Consider the following 21,593-nt stretch of genomic DNA (forward strand, 5'->3'; position numbering starts at 1 on the left):
AATGCAAATTCTACTTAGCAAAAGCAATTGCAAGAAAGGCATGTGATTAGGGAATTACCAACTGATTTAACACTTAGAGCTACCAGCTAGCTACCCAAGCAATAGAACTGAAAGCAGTAATCTTTTCTTTATAAGAATCACAGAATGGTAGGGGTTGGAAGGGACCACTGGAGATCATCTAATCCACCTCCTTGATAAAGCAGGTTCCCCAGAGTAGGTAGGTTACATGTGAACGTGTCCAAGTGGGTTTTAAATATTTCCTGAGAACTAGTTTCACGGCCTCTCTGGGCAGTTTGCTCTGGTGCTTTGTTACCCTCAAAAGTAAAGAATTTCCTTCTCAAGTTCATATGGAACTGCCTGTGTTGCAATTTGTGTTTATTGCTATTTGTTCTGCTGCTGGACACCATTGAAAACAGCCTGGCTCTAACCACTTGATTCTTGTTTGGTATTTATATGCATTGGTATGATTCCTTCCTCAGACATTTCTTTTGAAGGCTGAACAGTTCCAGGTCTCTCAGCCTTTCTTCATAAAGGAAATTACCAGGGCACTCACTTCATTCAGCAGTGGACACAAATTTTCTCTGGTTTTCTTTTTGCTATTGACGTACTTAAAGAAGCCTTTCTTGCTGTCCTTTACCTCTGTCCTCACATTTAATTCCAGCAGGGTCTTAGCCTTCCTTGTCCTTTCCAGAGACTGTTCCTATATTCCTTCCATGGAGCCTGACCTATTTCCATATTCCATACACTTTCTTCCATTTGAGTTTTTTCCATGAATTCCTTTTTCATCCATGCAGGTATTCTGCCACCTTTGCTTGATTTCTTACACCTAGGGATGCACTGACCTTGAGCCTCAAAGAAGTGGTGCTTGAATGTCAACCAGTTCTCTTGGGCGCCCTTACCTTCCAGTGTTCTCGCTCATGGGATATCTCCAAGTAAGTCTTTGAAGAGGTCAGAATTGGCTTTTTTGTGAAGTCCAGGGTAGGAGGCCATACTTAATTGCCTTGTTTCTTCCCTGTAAGATCCTGAGCTCTATTGTTTCACGTTCACTGAAGCCTAGGCTGCCCCCAACCTTCAGATTTCTGCTTGTTTGTAACAATATGGTGAGCAGCACCTCTCCTTATTAGCTCTTCTACCACCTCAGTCAGAAGGTCATCTTCCAAGCACTGAAGAAGTCTCCTGGATGATGCGTGCCTGGCAGCATAACTTTTCCAGCAAATATCAGGGTGGTTGAAGTCCCCCGTGAGAACCAGTATCTGTGATTATGAGACTAATTCCAGCTATCTGTGGACATCATTAACATCCTCCTTCTAATCAGGCAGCCTGTAATAAGCACCCCAACAGTGTTATCCTTATTAGCATGCCCCTTAATTCTCACCTGTAAGCTCTCCGCTCATTCATCATTCATCCCTAGGCAGAGATCAATACATTCCGGTAGTTCTCTCGCATAAAGAGCAACTTGTCTACATAACCTTGCTGGTCTTAGTGAGCTGTACCTCCCCATCTCTGTGATCACAATGAGATTGTGGCCCTCTGACAACATCCAGATGTGTAATTCTTCCAGTTTGTTCCCTATGCTGCATAAATTGGTAGACAGGTACTTTGGGGAAGAAAAGAGAGCAGAGGATGTAGGTGTCACTTGATAGATGCAAGAGGATCCCTCATAGCTATACACACCCTTGAGGTGGCTGGCCTTTTGGCTCATGTCATGGGAGGCAACTAAAGGACGTTTGTCACTGTTGTTGGCCTGGTATGCTCCTTTGGTGGATGCAATGGCATGGGCGTTTCCCCTTTTGTACCCAACCCCCTAAGTCCTTCAGTTTAAAGCTCACCTCACTAGGCTGGACAGCTTGTTGCCACAGATTGCCCTGCTTGTTCTAGATAAAAGGTTCCCTTCCCTCAGGGATAACAGATTATAATCTCCACAGAGAGTCCCATGGTCATAAAAAACAAAATCCTGGCGCTGGCACCAGCTACACTGCCAGGAATTGATGTGCATTATTTGTCTATTTCTGGCTTCCCTCTCTCCTTTAACTGAGAAAATTGAAGGGAAAATAACTTGGGCACCAATTTTCTTCACTTGCACTCCCAGGGCCTTATGTCTTTGATTCTGCCCATATTCCCCCTTCTGGTGTCATTCATGCCTTGTGAAAGAGCAATAGTGGATAGTAGTCTGTGTTCTTGACAAGGTTCTGCACTCCTCTTGGCAGAGTGCAAGATCTTGGTTCCCAGAAGGCAGCAAACCTCTTCAGACTCCCTGGCAGAACGGGACCTCAGTGCCTTTTGACAGGGAGAAAATAAAAATAAAGAAGGGATCAATCTTTTCACATTGAGTTTGTTGAAATACTTTGAAACTAATGAAGTGGAATACATTGACAACGTAATTTAAATTTTTACATTGCTTGATGTTCAATTATTAGAGAGGTTAAAAAATGTTCAAGTTGCTGACAATTTGTCAACCTGTCCTGTGCAGAGAGATGGTTTTTTTGACAGCTGGTCATCCTGCCACTAGAACAGAAAATAATTACATAGGCTAACGTGGTGTTGCTATTTTTTTTTTTTTTTTTTTTTATGGATGCTGTTGTTTTACTAGCACTAAAGCTTACATTGACACGCTTCATCTTTGGAGTAGATATGAATAAACACTGTCAGAATATTATGAATACTGCTGGGATTAATGAAAAATTTAAGAGTTTCATTATGCCTATGAAAGTATGGTAGTATATATAAAGTATTGAACTGGAAAAAAATGGTATATCATTCTGATACCATTGTATGTGTAATTTTTTTTTTTCCTATAAATACTCTCATTTAAGATTCCTGCACCTAACAAGGCAGTAAATGATGAATTTCATGTAAATATTATTGTTTCCCTTTTCAGGGCTTATTTGATTAGGTTTGCAGGGATTAAATTCTAAATTCTCCCTGCAGAAAAATCTGGGTCAGCCTTTTTCAATAGTGTGTTTTAATTAGAGACATGTGCTGTGAGAAAGACAGTTTTCCTCAGATGGTTTCTCCTGTGTAAGAAAAACAAAACAAAAAAAAGAAAAGAAATGCTAAAAAAATTCTGATCAATAAAAACAAAAAAAAATTGTGGAACTGCTGCAGCTTTTTGGCTTAGAAGGAAAGGTTAAATTGCTCTGATGGTTCATGTGAGGTAGACAGGAATTTTCCTTTATTGAGAACTGGTTATTAGTTATTTGAAAAAAGTGCAGTAATAGTAGAAATTAAAATGATGATGTTAGTTTATTCAAGTGTTTAACTACCATCTGAAAATTTATGATTTTTAATGATGATTTTAACAGCTTTTCTGTAGTTGTGAATAATTACCCATTTTGTATTAGACTAGTCAGCCAACATGCAGACAAGGTTATTGATAATGGAAGTCTCACATAGAACTTCAAATTTGTACAAGTTTCTATGTGTTCTCTTATTTTAGTTATTTGCCTGATTTTTTTTTCTCGTATTTACTTTTGAATAATGTCAGCTAAGAAAAGTCCCTCATTAATGCTTTTTCTGGTTACTATTTTAACATACTTATGAAGTACTTGTAATTTCAAGGCAGTTGATATTTTCTCCACGGAGCTGCAACTAAAAGAGATGTATTAGGCACTTCATAACTGTAAGAAACTTTAAAGAATATGTATATATATTTCCCCCTCTTATAGTCAAATTATCTTTGTAAATAATTAATAATGCAGTAAATCATAAAACTGTACACAGACTCTTTAGTGGAGAATTATGCTGAAATGGATGTTGATAGTTGGGGAAAAAGAAGGAGAAAAGAAAGCTCTGAGAAGATCTTACAGTGGCCTTCCAGTACTTAAAAGAGAGTCTACAGTAAAGATGAAGAGGGACTCTGTCAGGAAGTACAGTGCAAGAACAAAGGATAATGGCTTTAAAGTATAAGAGGGTAGGTTTTGATTAGATTAGATAGAAGAAAGAATTTCTTTATGCAGGAGGTGGTGAGACATGGACACAGGCTGCCCAGAGAAGCTGTGGATTATCCATTCCTGGAGACATTTGAGACCGTGTTAGATGGGACCCCAGGCAGCCTGATTTGATGGGTATGGTGTCCCTGCATGTAGTGGGGGAGCTGGACCTAGATAGTCTTTAAGGTCCCTTCCAACTCTGTGATTCTATTAGTTCTGAATGAAAAACAGAGTGTACTGCAGACCACCAGTTGCTGAGTTTTGAATAGTCAGCACAGAGTCGCATATAATTCCTCATTTGAGAGAAATGCATACTGTGCAAAAATTCAAGATAAAGAATAGTCTTATTGTTTACAGATATTGTTACATATATACAATATATTCCCCAATGTATGTATAAACGGCACATTCAGATTATACTCTGCTTTGAACTGCTTATCCTTTCTATACTTTTACATTCTCATTTCCAATGTGTAAATTTAAAAACACAAGTAACACTAAGTTCCTGTGATCTGTTGTATTTAAAAACAGACTACCACTCATGACTACTAGAAACCACAAAAACAAGATATTGTCCTTTTTATTTTCTTAGTCAGAGAAATATTAGCAAATTTGGATACGCTTGACTATGCAGTGCAGATGCTGAAGTCTGCAGTTTTAGCGTTAAGACTCAGTTGCTGTCATTAATTGTTTAAGAAATGTTAGAGTATAACTACATGATTTGTGATATCACTGTGTGATATTCTTTTCCTTTACTGATTATACATCACTTACAGTACTAATGTTCAAAGTTCTCTGTTGGTTTTATTCCATTTATTGTAATTTTATTATCGTTGTTTTTGACTTTATTACAGTTTGGCCTTTCAGAGACTATAGTTGATGGTAGAGGACTGAGACCAAAATAAGTACCTTACAGTGTAGGCCCTCAACGGCATTTTTATGTTGATTTTTTTTTTTTTCCCCAGTTGTACTCCATGCCTCATTGAATCCAGCAGTGATTTTACTGTTCATTTTAAGGCTTTAAAATAATTTTGCCCTCTGTTAAGCACTTGCCTTTCCATTTACTACAGGTCGGAATCTGACAGCAATTTTTTTCTGTGCACTGGAGCATGCATCGTGTTAAAAGATACACAAGAATCAAGAAGGTTTCCTGCTATGTCTCTCAAGTGTTATTAGCTCTAAGAATGCTTCACAGTGGAAAGATCTTAAAGTATATAACAAGAAACATAAATATAAGGCACATTTTACAGATGAGCAGGATAAAAACAAAAAATAAAAGAATGATGTGATTTGATTGCATAGAACAAGCAAGCCCAAGTTTTAGCATCTAAACCAAATTTTTGCACACTGTATCTTCTTAGTGAACGTAATAAAACAAGAACTTATATGAGTAGTCTGATACTTACAAACAGCCAGTTCCTCCTGTCTGCTACTCACAAACTATCTGTCTTTAATCACTTAGAATTTGTTTATCTGGAAGTTTAGATTTATTTTTTTTTTTAATTAATCAAATAGTAGTTTACTCATGGCTCTGGTACATGCACACAAATTAGAAAATAAAAATATAAAAAAGGCTGGAAGGAGAGTTTGTAGTGACTTTTTAGTCACTCTGCTGTTTGTCAAGTTGGAATCAGTATAGCAGTTCAAGGAAGAGATTGGCAGTCCTTACTGATGGTACAAATATGTAAAAGTACCAGTTAAGTTTTAAATAGTTTTTGACATTTAATGTCCTTAAATATGGCCTCTTTTGCCTCCTGCCATTTCTTCATGCAGTTAGTGCGGTTTGGAGAATTTAACCCAAAATACGTCTGTTGCATGAGAGGAATATCATTCAGTTACATAAGCACTGTTTCCAAAGATGGAATGCTTCTAACTTTTGGATTTTAATGAACAAATCAAATACTCAGTGGTGAACACTTTATTTTGTATTCTGTTTTCCTCATTCTGGATTTTAGTTTTTTGCCATTCTGTTGCTTAGAACACAAGTAGTTCCAGGCAGCGACCTATGACTCATGTTTATGATTTTTTTTTGTCTCTTGTGCAACATAAATGTATATGCATAACATTCAAATAAAATATTAGACAGTAGATGAAAAATTTTCCCAAATAGGACTTTTTCCATGTGACTTTAGTCTTTATACTGGTGTTGCTCCAGCAAATGGTTGAGTGGCTCCTAGCAGTTGACTACACTATGCACTTTATAAGGAAGTTAACAAAGGTCAAATTGTTCATAAAATCATTAGTGAAATGTCAGAAACAATTTAGTCTAAATGCCATATTTCCTTGAAGAAATACCTATTATAAAATATATCTTTCAGCTGCATTTCTGTGCTGTTGCCTTTGTCAGCTAAGAATTGGATTGTTGACAAAAAATAAATGCTCTATGTAAGTTGTGTATTTCTAGAACATTTTCCCTGTAAAAGGAAAAGATAAGAGCTTGGATAAGATTTGGGACAGAGTGAAGGATTTTTTCATTTTAAACATACAGTCAGGCTGAAACTAATGTTAACTCAATTTCTCATTGTGACCCAAAATTCAGCTTGAATTTTGCACTAACGCTATCTTATTTGGTGGGTGATAAATAAGCTTGATATTGTAACAGTAGTGTTTCTTGAAAGATGTGAAAATGAATGTAGCATTTACTTCATTAAATATTACCTGGAGATGGAACAGTCTGAGAGTAAAGATCATCTTTCTAGCTTCGTTCTTTGGAAAAGAAATTTGCTGTTTGCTCCTGGCTCTCGTACTTCACTCTAAACAGTGTGTCATTCTGATCTTCTAGGCAGGAAACCCTCCTTTGTTGAAAATTAAGGCTGTCAGAGATTGTTATCTGAGAGGTTTTAAGACTCTGTAAATCTTGCAGATTTTGTTTAGGTTACTGTTTTATGAATTTATTGCTTCGTTAAGAAATAAAAGCCTAAATTGAAGCTTTGGTAAAGTAGTATTTATAGATCTTTAACTTTGCTCACATTTCCCAATTAGCTGTCAAAATCCAGGTGGTTGCCTTTATCACTGGCTGATATATTTAACATTAAAGAACATTTATTGATTATTTCCAACAAATGTTTTGTTGTATAAGAGATGTATTTCCATTGCAAATCTTGATGAGTTAGTTTTTTTGTTGACATTAGCCATTAAAACAAAAATTCTAACATGATGTATCATTACAAATACTATGCTATACAGTCCTGTTCAGTTCCATTGAGATCGCTTATCCTTCAGTAACATTTCTACAGAGTAACATATCTCAATATAACATTTTTTTTACTCTAAGTGTGGTAAAAATCATGTAACACAAATGACTTTTAGATGCTTCTGAAGAGGCATATTTTTCAGAAAACTTAAGGGAAAGAAAAACATTTCCTATTTATAAGTGAGACTATCTCTTTTCATGCTCGGCTTGTATGTGGTTAAAAGAGCCTCAGAAATCTATGTGCCTGTAATCTATGTGTACATTTTTTCAAAGTTCTCCTTGTGACTGATATTATCTACCGGATTTATTCAGTTCCCAGTGCTTTTAGTTGCCAGTGATTTCTGTAATTGGTTTGTATGATAACAAAGCTATAACTCTAAAACAGTGGATCCAAACATCTCTCTCCTTAATTCAGTGTTTCTCTCATCTGCTCCAAAGTGAAGATTTATCCTGAGCCTTTTGTCACTGTCAGTGAGACATTTTGACTTCTGAATACATAGTTGTTCCTTTATTGCTCACCCAATGCATATTGACTGATTTGATCAGGAAGTGATATTATACTTTAAAAACTAAGTACTTTGTGATTAGGATGCTATGCAGAGAGATCTCATACAGTGCTTCTGCAATTTCTTTATTGAAAACTAATGCAATACTTGTACTTAAACATTAGGGAGTATTTAATTAAACAATTTATACTAGACTTTATTACAGTGAAATATGAACATTGATGTGACAGAATATAAATGCTGAAATTTTTTTATACTTCTGCGAAAGTGATGTGTCTCAAGCTTGCCTAATGAAAGGTTTTTATAACCAAACAGAAGTCAATGATTGCAGTTTACTGCAACTCCTGGTATTTATCCTTTAAATTGCAGGTTCACATCTATCTGTCTATCTACCTGTCTATCTTTCTATGAATATATTCATATAGTTAAGTATAAATATATAAATAACATGTAAGTAGACATAGGTCCGATTCAAAGGATAGATTATCGTTTATAAAGTTGTCTGATCTGTAAGTTACGATACTTTTCCCCTTCTCCCACAAAAGTAGATGAAGACGAGGGGATTAATGTATATGTAGTTATAGGCCTGCTATTTTCCGTAGGTATACTACACACTCTGTTATTCATATGTGGATTTTCTTCAAATCAAACATATAATAACAAAGCTAAAGCCTAAAGACCATCCAGACTTCAGCAGAATATCAAATTAAGCTAGATTTGAGTGTGTTCAAGGGAGAGGAGACAAGTCATTGTAATAAGAAATCTATTTATCTTGTTTATATAGAAGAACAGAATCTAATTTATTTGTGTGCCCATCTGGGCTACATTGCTCATTTTAAGTTAATTTAACAAATGATAGACTGCTACTGGCCTTTTCTTTCCCAGGAGAAGAGGTTGACAGGCAGCTATGCAGAGATGCTATCTACCCAATCCCTGTTGTCTGCGAAGCTCCATGCCCAAAGGACTGTGTGCTCAGCATGTGGTCTGTGTGGTCCTCCTGCTCACACACCTGCTCTGGCAAAACCACAGAAGGAAAGCAGATGCGTGCCCGCTCAATTCTGGCGTATGCAGGTGAAGGTAAGGTCACATACTTTTGCAGACTATTGCCTGATTGTGAATACTCGTCCATTATTGTAACGGTGAAGTAATTACTTGGTCAACAGAAACAAATTATTTTGTGAAACTGTTGTTGTTTTTTAAACAATAGGAATATTATTTAAATGTTTATTCTAAACATAATCATGATAGTTAGAAGTATTTTGAAGAAGAAACTTATTTTGTCAGTTAATGTTACTCATTGTTATTGCTTTCCAAATTGCTATTTTGATTTCAAATATTCGGTTTTCCTATTTTCTGTTAAAAATTAACAATGCAAATGATTTACTCTATGTAAATTGCAATGAAAAATATTTATATATGACTGTTGAGAATCAGGTGATAGGTCCAATTTTGCAAAGAGGTAAATATAAATGCTGAAGGGATGAAAGTTTTAATGGGTTTGGTTGCTAACAAATGGCTCTTGTAGCTTAGCATGAACATGTAACTGCTGTCACTACATTTTTATACATAGCAAAACTTTATAGTCTGTCCCACTCAGTAGGTTTCTAGGGAGGTGAATCTTTTTCTGTCTCCTGAGTCACACCTCCCCTAGTCAGCAAGGGCTTGCTACTGAGATGGAGTCATCCAATACACAGATTAATAATACACATCAATTATCATTTATTAAGAGCTTTTTTAACTAATACTCTAATTGGAGGTATAATTGGCTAATTTGATAATTACGATTAATAAACATTACAGGTAAGACAATGGCTACTACAAAGAATGAAAAAATAAAAGATAAAGAGAAAAGATAGAAAATGGAGAAAGAGACAGCTGGATTGCTCCTCAATCCAGCAATGTCTTGGTGTCAGGTTGATCTTCAGTAGTGTCAGGTCATCCAAGTTAGTGTTATTCAGTGGATGACTAACAGCAACAGTACAAACTCTTACTTATAGTACAAAGCAGTTGAGCCTGCTCTTTTGGAGTGACAGCTTCTGACTTTGGGATCTCAGCAGGAACTTCCTGGTTCCCAATTTTCCAGACCTTGTAAATTTGTCAGCATGTAAGAGGTAGCAGGGAGATGCCATCTTGTATCTTGCCTTCACAGAATACAATGGTATATCTCTGTTTCCTATATCAATCTAGAATCATTTGCTCACAGACCAAGTTTTCATCCAACAAACACTCCTGGGCCCTCCCATTTGGAAGCAAGCATAAAATGCCATAAAATGATGTTGATTGCCTTGTGTTCATTTGAGACATTCCTTACTAGTCTCAAACATTTGGTTTTATTCTGCACATCCTCACTTGTGCGTAGTTTCCATTCACGCGAATGATCCTTATTCTGCATCTGAAGCAAATTGCAAAGAGAAGATATAGCTAGATTATGAAAGAGAAGAATGACAAGGCTTTAGGTAGAGGTTCATATATATCTTTGATAATTTTCCATGCTTCTAACAGCTTTTGTTGAAAATATGGAAATAGTGAAGAACCTTTCTGACAAATGGAGAAGGAATGGAATAGGTGTCATACATAGAAACACCTCTCCCTTTGCAAATGCTGCTAATTTAATTGCCAAGAGTATACTGTATACTTGACAGAATTCAGGTAACTTCAAAAAGGCTGTACCAGAGTAGGCATTTTCAAATTTTTCTCTGAAAGGGACCTTTGTTAAGGGGCAATGAGAATTATGCTCATTTTAGTAGGTGATTCAAATAATAAATTATTTGAATGAATGTAAGCAACAAAGTAAAACTGCTCTTAACATTACAAAGTAAAATGCGTTTATGTTTTCTCTCTCTTTTTTTTTAATTTTCATAATGTGTCAAATAGACTCATTTTGAGGGAGATACAGAGCTGCATTTTCAGAGAGTAGTGTAAACAGATGTATCTCTACATACTCTTTGCTTTTCCATGTAGGGCCGGAAAATTGATTTTGCATATGCTTATGCAGTTTTACTGGAAATAAAAAATTAACATCCTGAATACCATGCCACACAAGTGGAAATGTGAATTAATCCAGAAAATGATTCCATGTTCTTATGCTTCTTTTTAAAAACAAGTACTTGTTTTATTCTGACTTTGGTACTTAACACATCTCAGGCTAATATAAAAGACAACAAATGCAGGCAAAGCAGTGAAGCATAGGTTGAATTTTAAGTATAGGAATTTTATTTATGTCTGTTGTGAAATGATCACAATCAGCATCAAGTTATGATTGTAAAGATTGACAGGTCTCAAACAGGTAGTAATGAGAAAAATCTCTAAAATACTTCTGAAATTGTTACCTAGATGTTGTAGCACTTTATTTTTCCTCTAATCCTGATTTCCTCACTATTCTTCAGATATTAGATTATTCTGTACATTTTTAAGAATAGAAGCTGACTTCTTACCTAACTTATAGCAATTCAGTCACATCTTGCTCCTTTGCACTTTGTAAAAGCAGAGAATAAAAACACATAAATAGTAGATTGCTCTAAAAGTAATGTCTGCTATTTATTTACTTGGAAACTAAACAGAAAAAAAAGAGAACAATAACACTGTTTGATACAAAACAATATTTTTCAGTATAGTTGCCACCATTAGCTCTACATTTTCGTCAGTGATAAAAGCCTGTGTGCTGTGCTTGTAAACATTTGCAGTAGCAGAGGTGACCCACTGTTTCAGCTACTATAGCAGCTATGATAGTGTTGTTGCTAGGAAAACGTTGCCTACACCATCCAGTTTTCACTGTGATCACAGCCACTGTCTTGTCTCCATTCAGTAAGCATTGAGGAATGTCAGCAGGTACAATTTTTTCCACACGGAGAAATTAAATAACTCACTTTTGGTTCATACACACTTCCATGTCAGATACCATTTTGTCAGACCACTGCTCTGCTGTTATCTGCTGCACAGTAACAAAATGTAATGGAGTATTGGCGGGAAGGTTCAGCCTCTACTGCCATAACTCCAACACCTGCCTTTTACACTGTGGACCAACGTAAGAAGCTTTACTTTTGAAACAGCCCCTGTAAATAAGTCTTCCAAGGCTTAAGTGTAGTCACAACTCTGGCTAGATTGTACTCCTCACCTTTGCTTGTATTATATTCAAAAAACGTTGGTTCATGGTTGGGTGTTTTGTGTGTGTGTGTCACTGCAATTATGCTTTTTACATGGTTTCACACAAACAGCCAACTAAATTTCATTGTGCTGTTCTCTCACTCCGAAGTCAGCTTCGTCCCAGCCAGAGCCAGTACACCTCTTTTTTTCCCATAAGTCTCTTACATCTTTTAGTCATTTGCTGAATAAGAACAAACCGAATGACTTTTAACCTCCAAAACTTCATCAGCCATGTATCCAAAACATAAAACACTGATTGCATTGCTGATGCTGGCAGGTCATTTTATGCTCTGTGGCAGAGAATATATTCATGTTTCTGAAAGTCTGTATCCTGCCATTATAAAAAGGAAGCTTAACGGGAGCCTTTTTTTTTTTTTTTTTTTTTTTTTTTAAAGTGCAAGTCCTGTTTCTATTCAGAGCTTATAAAAAATGCATGTTACTGGTGCTGAAAATTCTCTAAATGTCTTGTGTAATTATGAATCATGAGTTCAAGACTTGTCACATGTATGTCTAATAATGCCACTTACATGCTAAAACTGAGTCCTGAAACAGTTAGTTCTATTCAGGCAAACAGTCCCAAATGTATTCTCTTCTAGATTTTTGGACTCTCTCTTGAATGGCTGATAGAAGAGTAAGACCAGTCTGGGGAAGATTTTTTACAGTAATTTGTGTATAGTATAGCCACGATTTTGGGAGTTCTAATTCAGAACACTATAGGACAATTAAAAAGGATTGTATACAAATACACAATTCCTATGACATCAGGATTGTACATTAATTTTAATGAAAGAATGTGCAAGTCTACTGCCAACCTATAAATAGGCTAAATATATCCTCTGAGATGGCATATGGAGTCCAGGTTTTTCTCCGAGTCCTTGATTGTACCCATCCTACTGCTAGTCAAGGATAATTGAGTCTACAAACCTAGCAAATTCAAAGCGTACAGAATGACTAAGCTCATTTTCTACTGACTGCATCTCCAGCCCCATGCTGCCTATTTCTCCAGCTAGAAACTAATTTCTGCTGTATGTGCTCTTATGAGTATTTCTTTATCCAGAGCAATTTCTCTTCTATGTGGTCAAACCATGCACTACAGAGCATCAAACGCATCATGCTGATGCCCATCTGGAATGGGATTATTTACATGCACCCATAGGGAAAGGGGAAGAGGGAGCAGTCTCCTCATGAGAACGTTTTATATAGTTTGTGAGATGAATCCATGTGGAAACTGTTCTCAAAACAACAATTTTCATATCTTTTCTGAGATCATTGTCCTCAACTTGAAGGTTTGAAGGGTGAAACTATTTATAAATTTCTCTCTCTGTGAGTGTACCCATGGTAATAACTCATTTGTTTCACTGTTCTCAGTGTTATCTGAATATATTCTCCAGAGTGCTAGATATACATAGGTCACTCTGGAAATAATGTCTCCTATCTATCTCCATGGAAACTACAGCAGATACAATGAACACAATAGCATTATCAAATACAGGAAATGACCTACTAAACACTGGTTTTCAACATAGTCACAACCATTATTGATTTCAGTGGATAAGCTGATTGAGATGCTCTTGATTTCATGGTATCCCAGCTGTACATGGCTTGTCTTTCACAGTCCTGTTTGTGCTGCTTAAATGCAGCACTCACTGTGCTCACATCTGCTGTTTAGTCTTCATAAACGTTTAACAATCACTGGTGAATGTCAATGGGTGCCATTTTTTCCACAAGGAGGAATTCAATTCCTTACCTTTGCTTCATACACACTTCCATGTCAGACACCATTCTGTCAGACTGCTTCTGTGCTGCTGTCTGCCACATAGCAACAACATGTAATGGAATATTGGTGGGAAGGTTTGGCCTCTATTGCCACACCACCAACATCCAACTCTGACAGTGTGGACCAACATAATAAAGCAGAGCCATTACTTCTAGAGCAGCCCTCCTACATCTTCATGGCAGGATAAGAAACTCAGGGAAATCCTTGTCTCCAAATTTAAAATAGCAAAGAACATAATGACGTTACCTGGTACATCACATTGTTCTGCATATGTAGTCTAGTAATGGTATCGTATACATCTTAGCCTATCTTGTTCAAATATAGTGTCTATCTACTTTTGTTCAGCTTTCTACTTATGTTTTATTTTCTTTTCTTGTTTCAGAAAGTATTACATATTTAGTAATATGTACTATATCTAATTTGTGCAAGCCATATCCTCAGACTAAAAACTACTAAAAGGGTTCTAAATTTTTTTGGAAAGGTTAGTTGTGCTGACTAACTTATGTTTGTTCAATATAGAACATTCAACATGTTCTATATTGGATCTACATTGATTGTATATTGAATTAGCATAAAATGAATGTGGATACATTCCAAGTTTTTATCAGTAGTAAAAATACAAAACTTTTGGAAAAGTAAACATTAAAAAAATAAAAAGCAAAGAATAAAAATCTAAAAATCTTAATGCAGTAGAAATGTTCTTAATTCTGTTTTTGTTTGAAACGTTCTTAAAGCAGTTACATGTGTGCCCTACACATTACAGCCTGCATGCCATTGTCTTACTGTGGCTACTGTATGTTCATATATTGCCAGAGTATAATGCCAAAAAGGCTACTCAGGATGACCTCATATGTCATAGACTATTATGCATCTCTGAGTTAGGTAGCATAAAACGTCAGTCATATATCTAATCAGGTATTCTGTCTGATAGGCCAGTAGCTCATACATTTCATATATCTACAAGATTGATTTACTGAACCTGTAAGGAATAGCTGGGTCAAAGGAGTTTCTTCTCAACTCTAGGCAAATTCTGATCGACATGCTTTAAAATTTTATTACTGATAAAATTCCAGTGCGCTTTAACTTCATGGCTGTAAAAGAAGTTATACTTAGGGCTTTTGAAATTGTTTATTCTTCTTGTACTTCTTGGATTTGTTTTTCATTTTTGTATTTGTCTGTCTTGAAATAACAGCATTTTTTAGTTAAATCTGGAAACAGAGAATTCAGTAATTGTTTTCCTAAAAATTCCCTATTCATCCAAGGATCAGTTTTGGATAAACCAAGGATATTTTGAGTTTTAACTGATTTCAACTGAAACGTGAACACATTAAATATGTAATTTTAGAAATGGGTGATTTGTCAAGCTAGGCTTGCAAAGTCACTTGATACCTGTGTGTGAAGGAAAGCTAGGGAGAGGATATTACTGTGCTTCCTTTTACTCAGAATATTACCCAGGTAATATTCCTGCCTAGTGTTGGAGATTTGGGATTCAAATCATATGCAAGGAAGGACTTGACGACAAACTTCTTGTCTTCCATAGATACACCCAAACTTCTGTCCTGTTATGAATTAGAGGAGAGGTCTCTCAGAGTTGTTCTTCAAGTTTATCTTGATTTGCATGTTTAATATGTGACATGCAAGAAAGTGTGAATTACTGCAGGACTGGAACAAGTGTTATGCACCAACATCAACTTTTTATACAGAAGAAGTCTGCACACATCAGTCTTTAGGAAGCGTTACTACTTCAAGGAGCGCCTACCTTATTTCTATGGCAAAAAAATCACTCTCTGAATTACAAGAAAAATGTCATTCACATCTCTTTTCTCAAACTTTGAGAAAACTTTTATTCTAGCTGTTTTGAAATGCACGTATACAATGACGTGCATTTGTAAAATGAGGGATAGCAAAACGATTAATAAGAATGATCCTTAAATGCTTTAGAAAGTGTTAGACATTTCAAAATTTATAAGTCATCAAGACAGTTTCACACTGGATTATAAAAACCAATCCTTAAATATTCTGGAGCAACATGTCTTTCCCATGATGAGCTTTAAATCAGGCAGAAAACCAAGCTATGCCTGTGACAAGTCTTTTAAAGCATTCCAAGAAGCTACCATCTTAACTGTACTATTTTATAAGTAAAACTCTAAAACTAGCCTTTCATTTCCAAATGTGCTTTGCCAAAGTATTCAAATACAAAACGAAGTACTTCAAATCCAACTGTTTTTTATACTTAAAGTGATCATTTTTAATACTGCAAAGGAGTAGTTTACAGTCTTTTTATTTATTTATTTATAAAAAATGTATTTAGTGTCACTTGTCCCTTTTTCTCATAACCATTTTTTCCCTGAAATATTCATTGTTTTTTATATTCCTATTAAACCTGTCTTCATTAGATTCTTGAAGCTGAGTAGCACTGATCTTCTTACTCCTATGCAGATGTTATAAAGGATATTTCTAAGTGCCAGTTTTCCAAGCTATTCTTCTTTTAGTGTACTTAATTTGAGGGTGCACAAGGAAATGCTGTATTTCTGGAGAGAACAACATACTTATTCATAATTAAATACTATGTTTTTGGTATTAGTAATATTTAATACTGATGATAATTGTATCATCTTTCAGCAATTGTATTTCCACATTTTGTTCATTCGTTACAGTTTTTTTTTCAATATTGTTTTTATTTGAATGGAATTGGATTCCCACTGAGCTACAGACATTCACACTCCAGTTTTCTATTTACTTACAAGTCAGTATCACTCATTTTTTTGCCTGAATGTACTGTCTTGCATAGCTGTCAAAATTGATTCTAAGTTTTCAATTTATGTTCTTAGGAACTGGTGATTATGGAATCCATTCCTGAGGAAACACTTCTTGTCCGCCTATAAACTTTTAATTTAACAAATTGTCTTGAATTTATGAATTTCCTATGTGTTTCTTCTGAGGTAGCATTGGATGTCAGTAAACAGTTTAGCAACTTAAAAAAAATATATATATATTCTTCTATATTCTTCTATATTCTATATATCTATATATCTATATTCTTCTATATTCTATATTCTTGTTTCTTTACTCCTTCTACTAGAGAAACATGCTTATCCTCCTTCTTCTGTGGATCAGTCTTCTCTCCTATGCAAAAAAAAAGACTCTACTATCTTTCTTGTTTTTCTCAAAATATACTCGATTTCCCAATTTCCTTGCTCTTGTATTCTTGTATCTTGTATGTGCTGGTGATAAGGATACTTATTTCCTGAAGGAAGCTACTTCAATGACTTTTTGGAACTTTCTATGTAATGTTAATTTTGTTTTACCCTTTCTTTTTTTATTTCCCTTTTTTGGCCAAATTTAAATAATAGGGTTTTTTCTTGGTATTATGTGTATTAAAATATATTTAAAGCAATTCTGATAGACATGAGTAACATCCATTTTGAGTCAAAACCAATTTAATTTTAGGTTTTTTTTAGTCTTTTTTATGACTTCTCAAATAATGTGGTATTTACAGTTTCTTTGTTGCATTACTGTTTTTCAGCCTTAATTTAGACATTTAAAATGTCCCTATGGAAAAAATTTGAGAATTTGGATTTTATCCTGTGATCTCATTAGATAATCCTTTTTTTTTTTTTTTTTTTTTTTTTTTTTTTTTTTCTCCAGCACGTTTGCTGCAAAACTAAAAGTTCCACAAAAGTAACTTAGAGTTTAAAGCATAGTAACTTGGAGAAAACATAGTAACTTAGTAACTTAGAGTTTAAAGCATTTAAACCATAAATCACCATTTTCACCTCTTGTGATAGTGGTGTTGGAGTACTTGAAGCAGTTGTTTCTTGTGTTGTACTTATTTAGTTGTTTATCACCCCCAGTGATATGTGCTTAAAACCCATTCCCTCTTGCATGTCTGTAGGGCAACCTAAATTTCTGTGGTAGGACATAAAAGCTAATGTGCTTCCTGACATGTTGCTTGGTGTGAGCATGTGTTTTTCTCCTCAAAGAAAATAAATGTGTATTTCATACTCAGGAGCTTATAAAAATCTCCTCTTTCAGTTAACTTTCCTTTCTAAAAGACTGTCCTTGTCCTTTGGGGAAGAAGTTTTTAAGTAGATTTTCCTTGGTTTTCCATCATCTGGGAATGGGAGTCCTGTTGTTCTTGAATGTTTAAGTAAATTCACAAACCTAGTTTCTGTGTGTGTAGTAGCACCAGATATCTAGCAAACATGATTTGTACTCACAGTGCTAGATATCCTAGCATCTATCTAGTATCCTAGATCAAGTCTGGTAAGAAAGACCTCTTCTTGACTTATCCAGGATTGGGAGGCTAAATTAGCTTTCAGCTGTTTGAATGTAAGAAACTGAACACATCTGAAATTGGGTGCAACAAAAGTAACATTATCTGAGCTTTTCTTCACAATTATGAACACATGAATTCATTTTAATCTTAACCTGCAACAGCCTTTGTTATCTCAGTCTGGACCAGAAATTGCCAGCTGTGTCATCCACTTTGGTAATTACGTAACATGGATGAATATCCACTGGGAACTAGGACAAGAGCTCCAAAAATCTTTTTAATTGATCCATGAATTAGACATAAGCAGTGGTCTCTAGACGTACATAACTAGCACATTTAACCATTTCTTCTGCCTAGAGCCTTCCTGCGTTCTCTCTTACAATGTCTTTTAGGGAACCACGAAATAAAAATGCTGTAGAGTAACCCAAAGATATTAGGTAAAATAGTGTGTCATATGATTTATGATTATTTTATCATCCTCATAATATGAATTTACATTTACTGTCCAAGTATGTTTGTTCTGTGTGGTCTACAAACTTAAGTTTGCCAGAGTGAATATTGGGCATATGAAGATGAGGAAGAAAGGACAACACTTAATTCATGTGATTGAAATGATGAGATTTCATAAATTTTCGTTTATTTGTTTGTCTTAGTAAATCACTTTACTTTTTTTTTTTTCTTTTTTTTCCATTACATGAACTTATGCCCTGTTTTATTGTTCCAGGAGGAGTACAGTGTCCAAATAGTAGTGCACTACAGGAAACACGCAGCTGTAACGAACACTCTTGCACTGTGTATCATTGGCAGACAGGCCCATGGGGACAGTGCATAGAGGATGCATCTGTGTCTGCTTTCAACTCCTCTGCCAGCTGGAATGGGGAGGCCACCTGTTCTGTGGGGATGCAGACAAGAAAAGTCATCTGTGTGAGGGTCAACGTGGGACAAGTGGGCCCAAAAAAGTAAAGATCTTAAAAAATTATCCTTTCATACTTTAATTTGGATTTTGCTGGTCTAGATGTGTGCATTGAGTGCATGTAAAGATAAATGGCCCTCTCAATCTTTGTGCTCTTACAAAGGAACAATTTGTATTTTAAAAATACAAAGCTAAAGCTATTAAAGGTTTGCAAAGTACTTTTCGCACTATTGATTTTTATGGGTGATATTAAGAGTAGTGACTGTGTTGACATCTGACTGCATAACCCAGTTGGCTGCTTACCATCATCAGGCTGAATCAGGACGAAAGTCCTGAGGTGTGTGTGTGGTGTGTAGGCAGTATAGCACAATTTGGAGATAGTTCAGGTAGTTCAAAACAAGCACTGTGCTATGCAGATTAGAGTAGTTCCCTACATAAGCATGGGGGGTCTAATTACAGTATAACCTACTGAATAGCAATTTCAGAAGCAAACTGAGGTCAAGCACAGTAAAGCTCTGACACAAGATTAGTTTGACTTCTTTCCTTTCAGATATTTTCCACATATAATTTTTTTTTCTAAGAGATTGCTTTAGCCCAGTGGTTTAATTTCTCAGCATTATTTATGACCAGGGTTAAGTACAGATTAGCTGCTAGTTAAATACATTTGATGATATCTCCATGCAGTTCGGCAGTCTGAAAATAGATCCTACTCAGGAGAGATTTAGGGCTGGAAGAGCTGAGAGCAGAGGTCTTTTAGAAAGTTCATGAAACAGCTGTTCTCACACAAAATACTTGCACAGTGCCAGCCATTCCTTGTGTTATTCAGAAGTGGACTTATTTAATCTACAATCTACTTTAAATGGAAATATGGAAAATAATACCAATCCATTCAATAACCTAAATTGTTATATATCTGCATTAAGTTGTGTTCTATTCAGTCATAATATCATTATATCTTTTATTAAAAAAACTCTAATGATTTATCTTCCTTTTTTAAATGTTACCATCTCTGCCTTTAGCCTGACCTTAGATTTTTGAGAGGAGGACTGTTTTATTTCATAAATGAACCAAGTGAACTGAGAAAAAAAATCTTGGTTTATCCTTCAGGTTGTCACATTAAAATCACCAAATCATTTTTAAAAGAACCAGACATTTTACATGAAAATGTAAATAGGAACCTTGCTTTAAACTCCCCTTAATAAAAAAGATTACTATGGTATGATAGAATCAATATTATTTGCTTTATCTACCTCACAAGTTACGGACTTCAGCTTGTATCTATTCTGTTTAATTTGACCTTGAGTAAGAAATGCCAAAAAAATCAATACGTTGCTGTAAGCCACATATAGAAAATACAAACAATATAAAAGATAGAAATGATGTTCTAATTGAACTAATTGCCTTGCCCAAGGATCTGAAGAGAAATGACTTTTTTTTTCTGAAAGATGAAGTTGTAAGTGAAACAATGAATGTATATAATGCAAATTTTTCTATATGGTTGTAATTTCTGTTGTTCCTTAAGCAAAAAGCTATTAGTAAGCCTCTTCAGAATCATTTTGAATTTCCGCCCTCAAAATGTACTTGTATGTAACTGCTGACAGATCATTTTGATTATATATAATACAGTCACACATACGTCATCTGGTTTTATGAATTTCATGCAAACAGAAAGGCAAAATTTAACTTAAATAGGCAGAGTTTATGAAGAGGTGATGATCCTTCATGCTGGAATTTTAAGAGACAAGGAAGGAAGAATGGAGATGGTTATAAGAGGGCCTTATTGCAGCCAAGAAGTTGGTGCTGGTTTGCAATAAATCATCATATTTTAAGAATGGAAAATGAATTACTCAGAGACAGACAACAAGCAAATGTTATTGCCAAAGACCATTTTCCTGTGAAGTGGCAACAACCATTTCCTTCTCCTTTCCCCTACTCTTCTTCCCCTGCTGACGCAGGTGTAATTCTATATGGCAACAGAGGCCACATTTTCTTCACAGTTTTTCATTTGACTTGCCAGCATTCCCTCCAGCCTGGCAGAAAAGATGCCTCATGCTAGCTAACCATTCCAAGCTGATTCAATCTAATACAAAATTAGTATCTTATCTCTCTGGTCCAAAGTGCCTGCCAGCCAATAAGAGGAAAATGATAGTTATGTGTTTTTTCTAATGAGCCAAAAGCTTCAAAATGTAGAAGTGATGTTTTTTGTACATCTTTATGCAATCTTCTGACAGTCTGCACTGTGCGCTTTTAGGACAATACCCATTTTGAAATTATTTTAAAGATTTGTAGTACTTCTGCAAAAGCTATTGCATCTTTCTGAAGACATAACACAGTGTAGAGTGTTGATTCCTCTTAGTGAAAGAATGGGAACACTGAACCCAGGAAATGACCTGGTTAATGAGCCCCGTATGTGGCAGTTTAATAATAGCTTTTATATCCTGATCAAGCCTCTTTTTAAAGCAAGCAAGGTTTCCCATTTCTTCTGACAGTCTTTCACGGTCTCATTGATCAGACCTGTTTCAAACCCTTTCTAGCTTCTGTCATAAGACCATGGTCAGCTTATACCTAAATGTGAGCTTACAATGGTGCTAATGTCAGGTATGTCTCCTTACAAAATTCTGGTGAATTTATGAAGAGCTATATATTTATTTTGCTAAGCTAAGCAAGATGGCTTTTCCTTACAATAATTTAGAAGCTTGAAAATAGCACTCAAAATGCAGAAGATTGGAATGATGAGAGAGGAATGATATTGCTGAGGGTTTTTTTTTTAATTTCAGTCTCTAGGTGTAGAATGTGCCATTTTTGACTTGCTTCCACCAGGTGTATTTAATTTATAACAGGTTTTGTTTCTGAACT

The 21,593-nt window shown here is 35.4% G+C and overlaps 1 protein-coding gene across 5 annotated transcripts in view; it reads left to right on the forward strand.

Moving 5' to 3' along the window:
- THSD7A (thrombospondin type 1 domain containing 7A) overlaps positions 1-21,593 on the forward strand; it is a 254,779-nt gene that overhangs the window by 176,022 nt on the left and 57,164 nt on the right. For all 5 annotated transcript variants that reach the window (XM_042817387.1, XM_042817391.1, XM_042817389.1 and 2 more), the window contains 2 exons: positions 8,514-8,705; positions 18,549-18,783. In XM_042817387.1, the coding sequence (XP_042673321.1) occupies positions 8,514-8,705; positions 18,549-18,783 (427 nt within the window). The remainder of the gene's footprint in view (positions 1-8,513; positions 8,706-18,548; positions 18,784-21,593) is intronic.

The sequence above is a fragment of the Centrocercus urophasianus genome, unplaced genomic scaffold, assembly GCF_019232065.1.
Source record: "Centrocercus urophasianus isolate 14NV4802_14NV808 unplaced genomic scaffold, USGS_Curo_1.0 seq_16, whole genome shotgun sequence".
Classification (NCBI taxonomy): domain Eukaryota; kingdom Metazoa; phylum Chordata; class Aves; order Galliformes; family Phasianidae; genus Centrocercus; species Centrocercus urophasianus.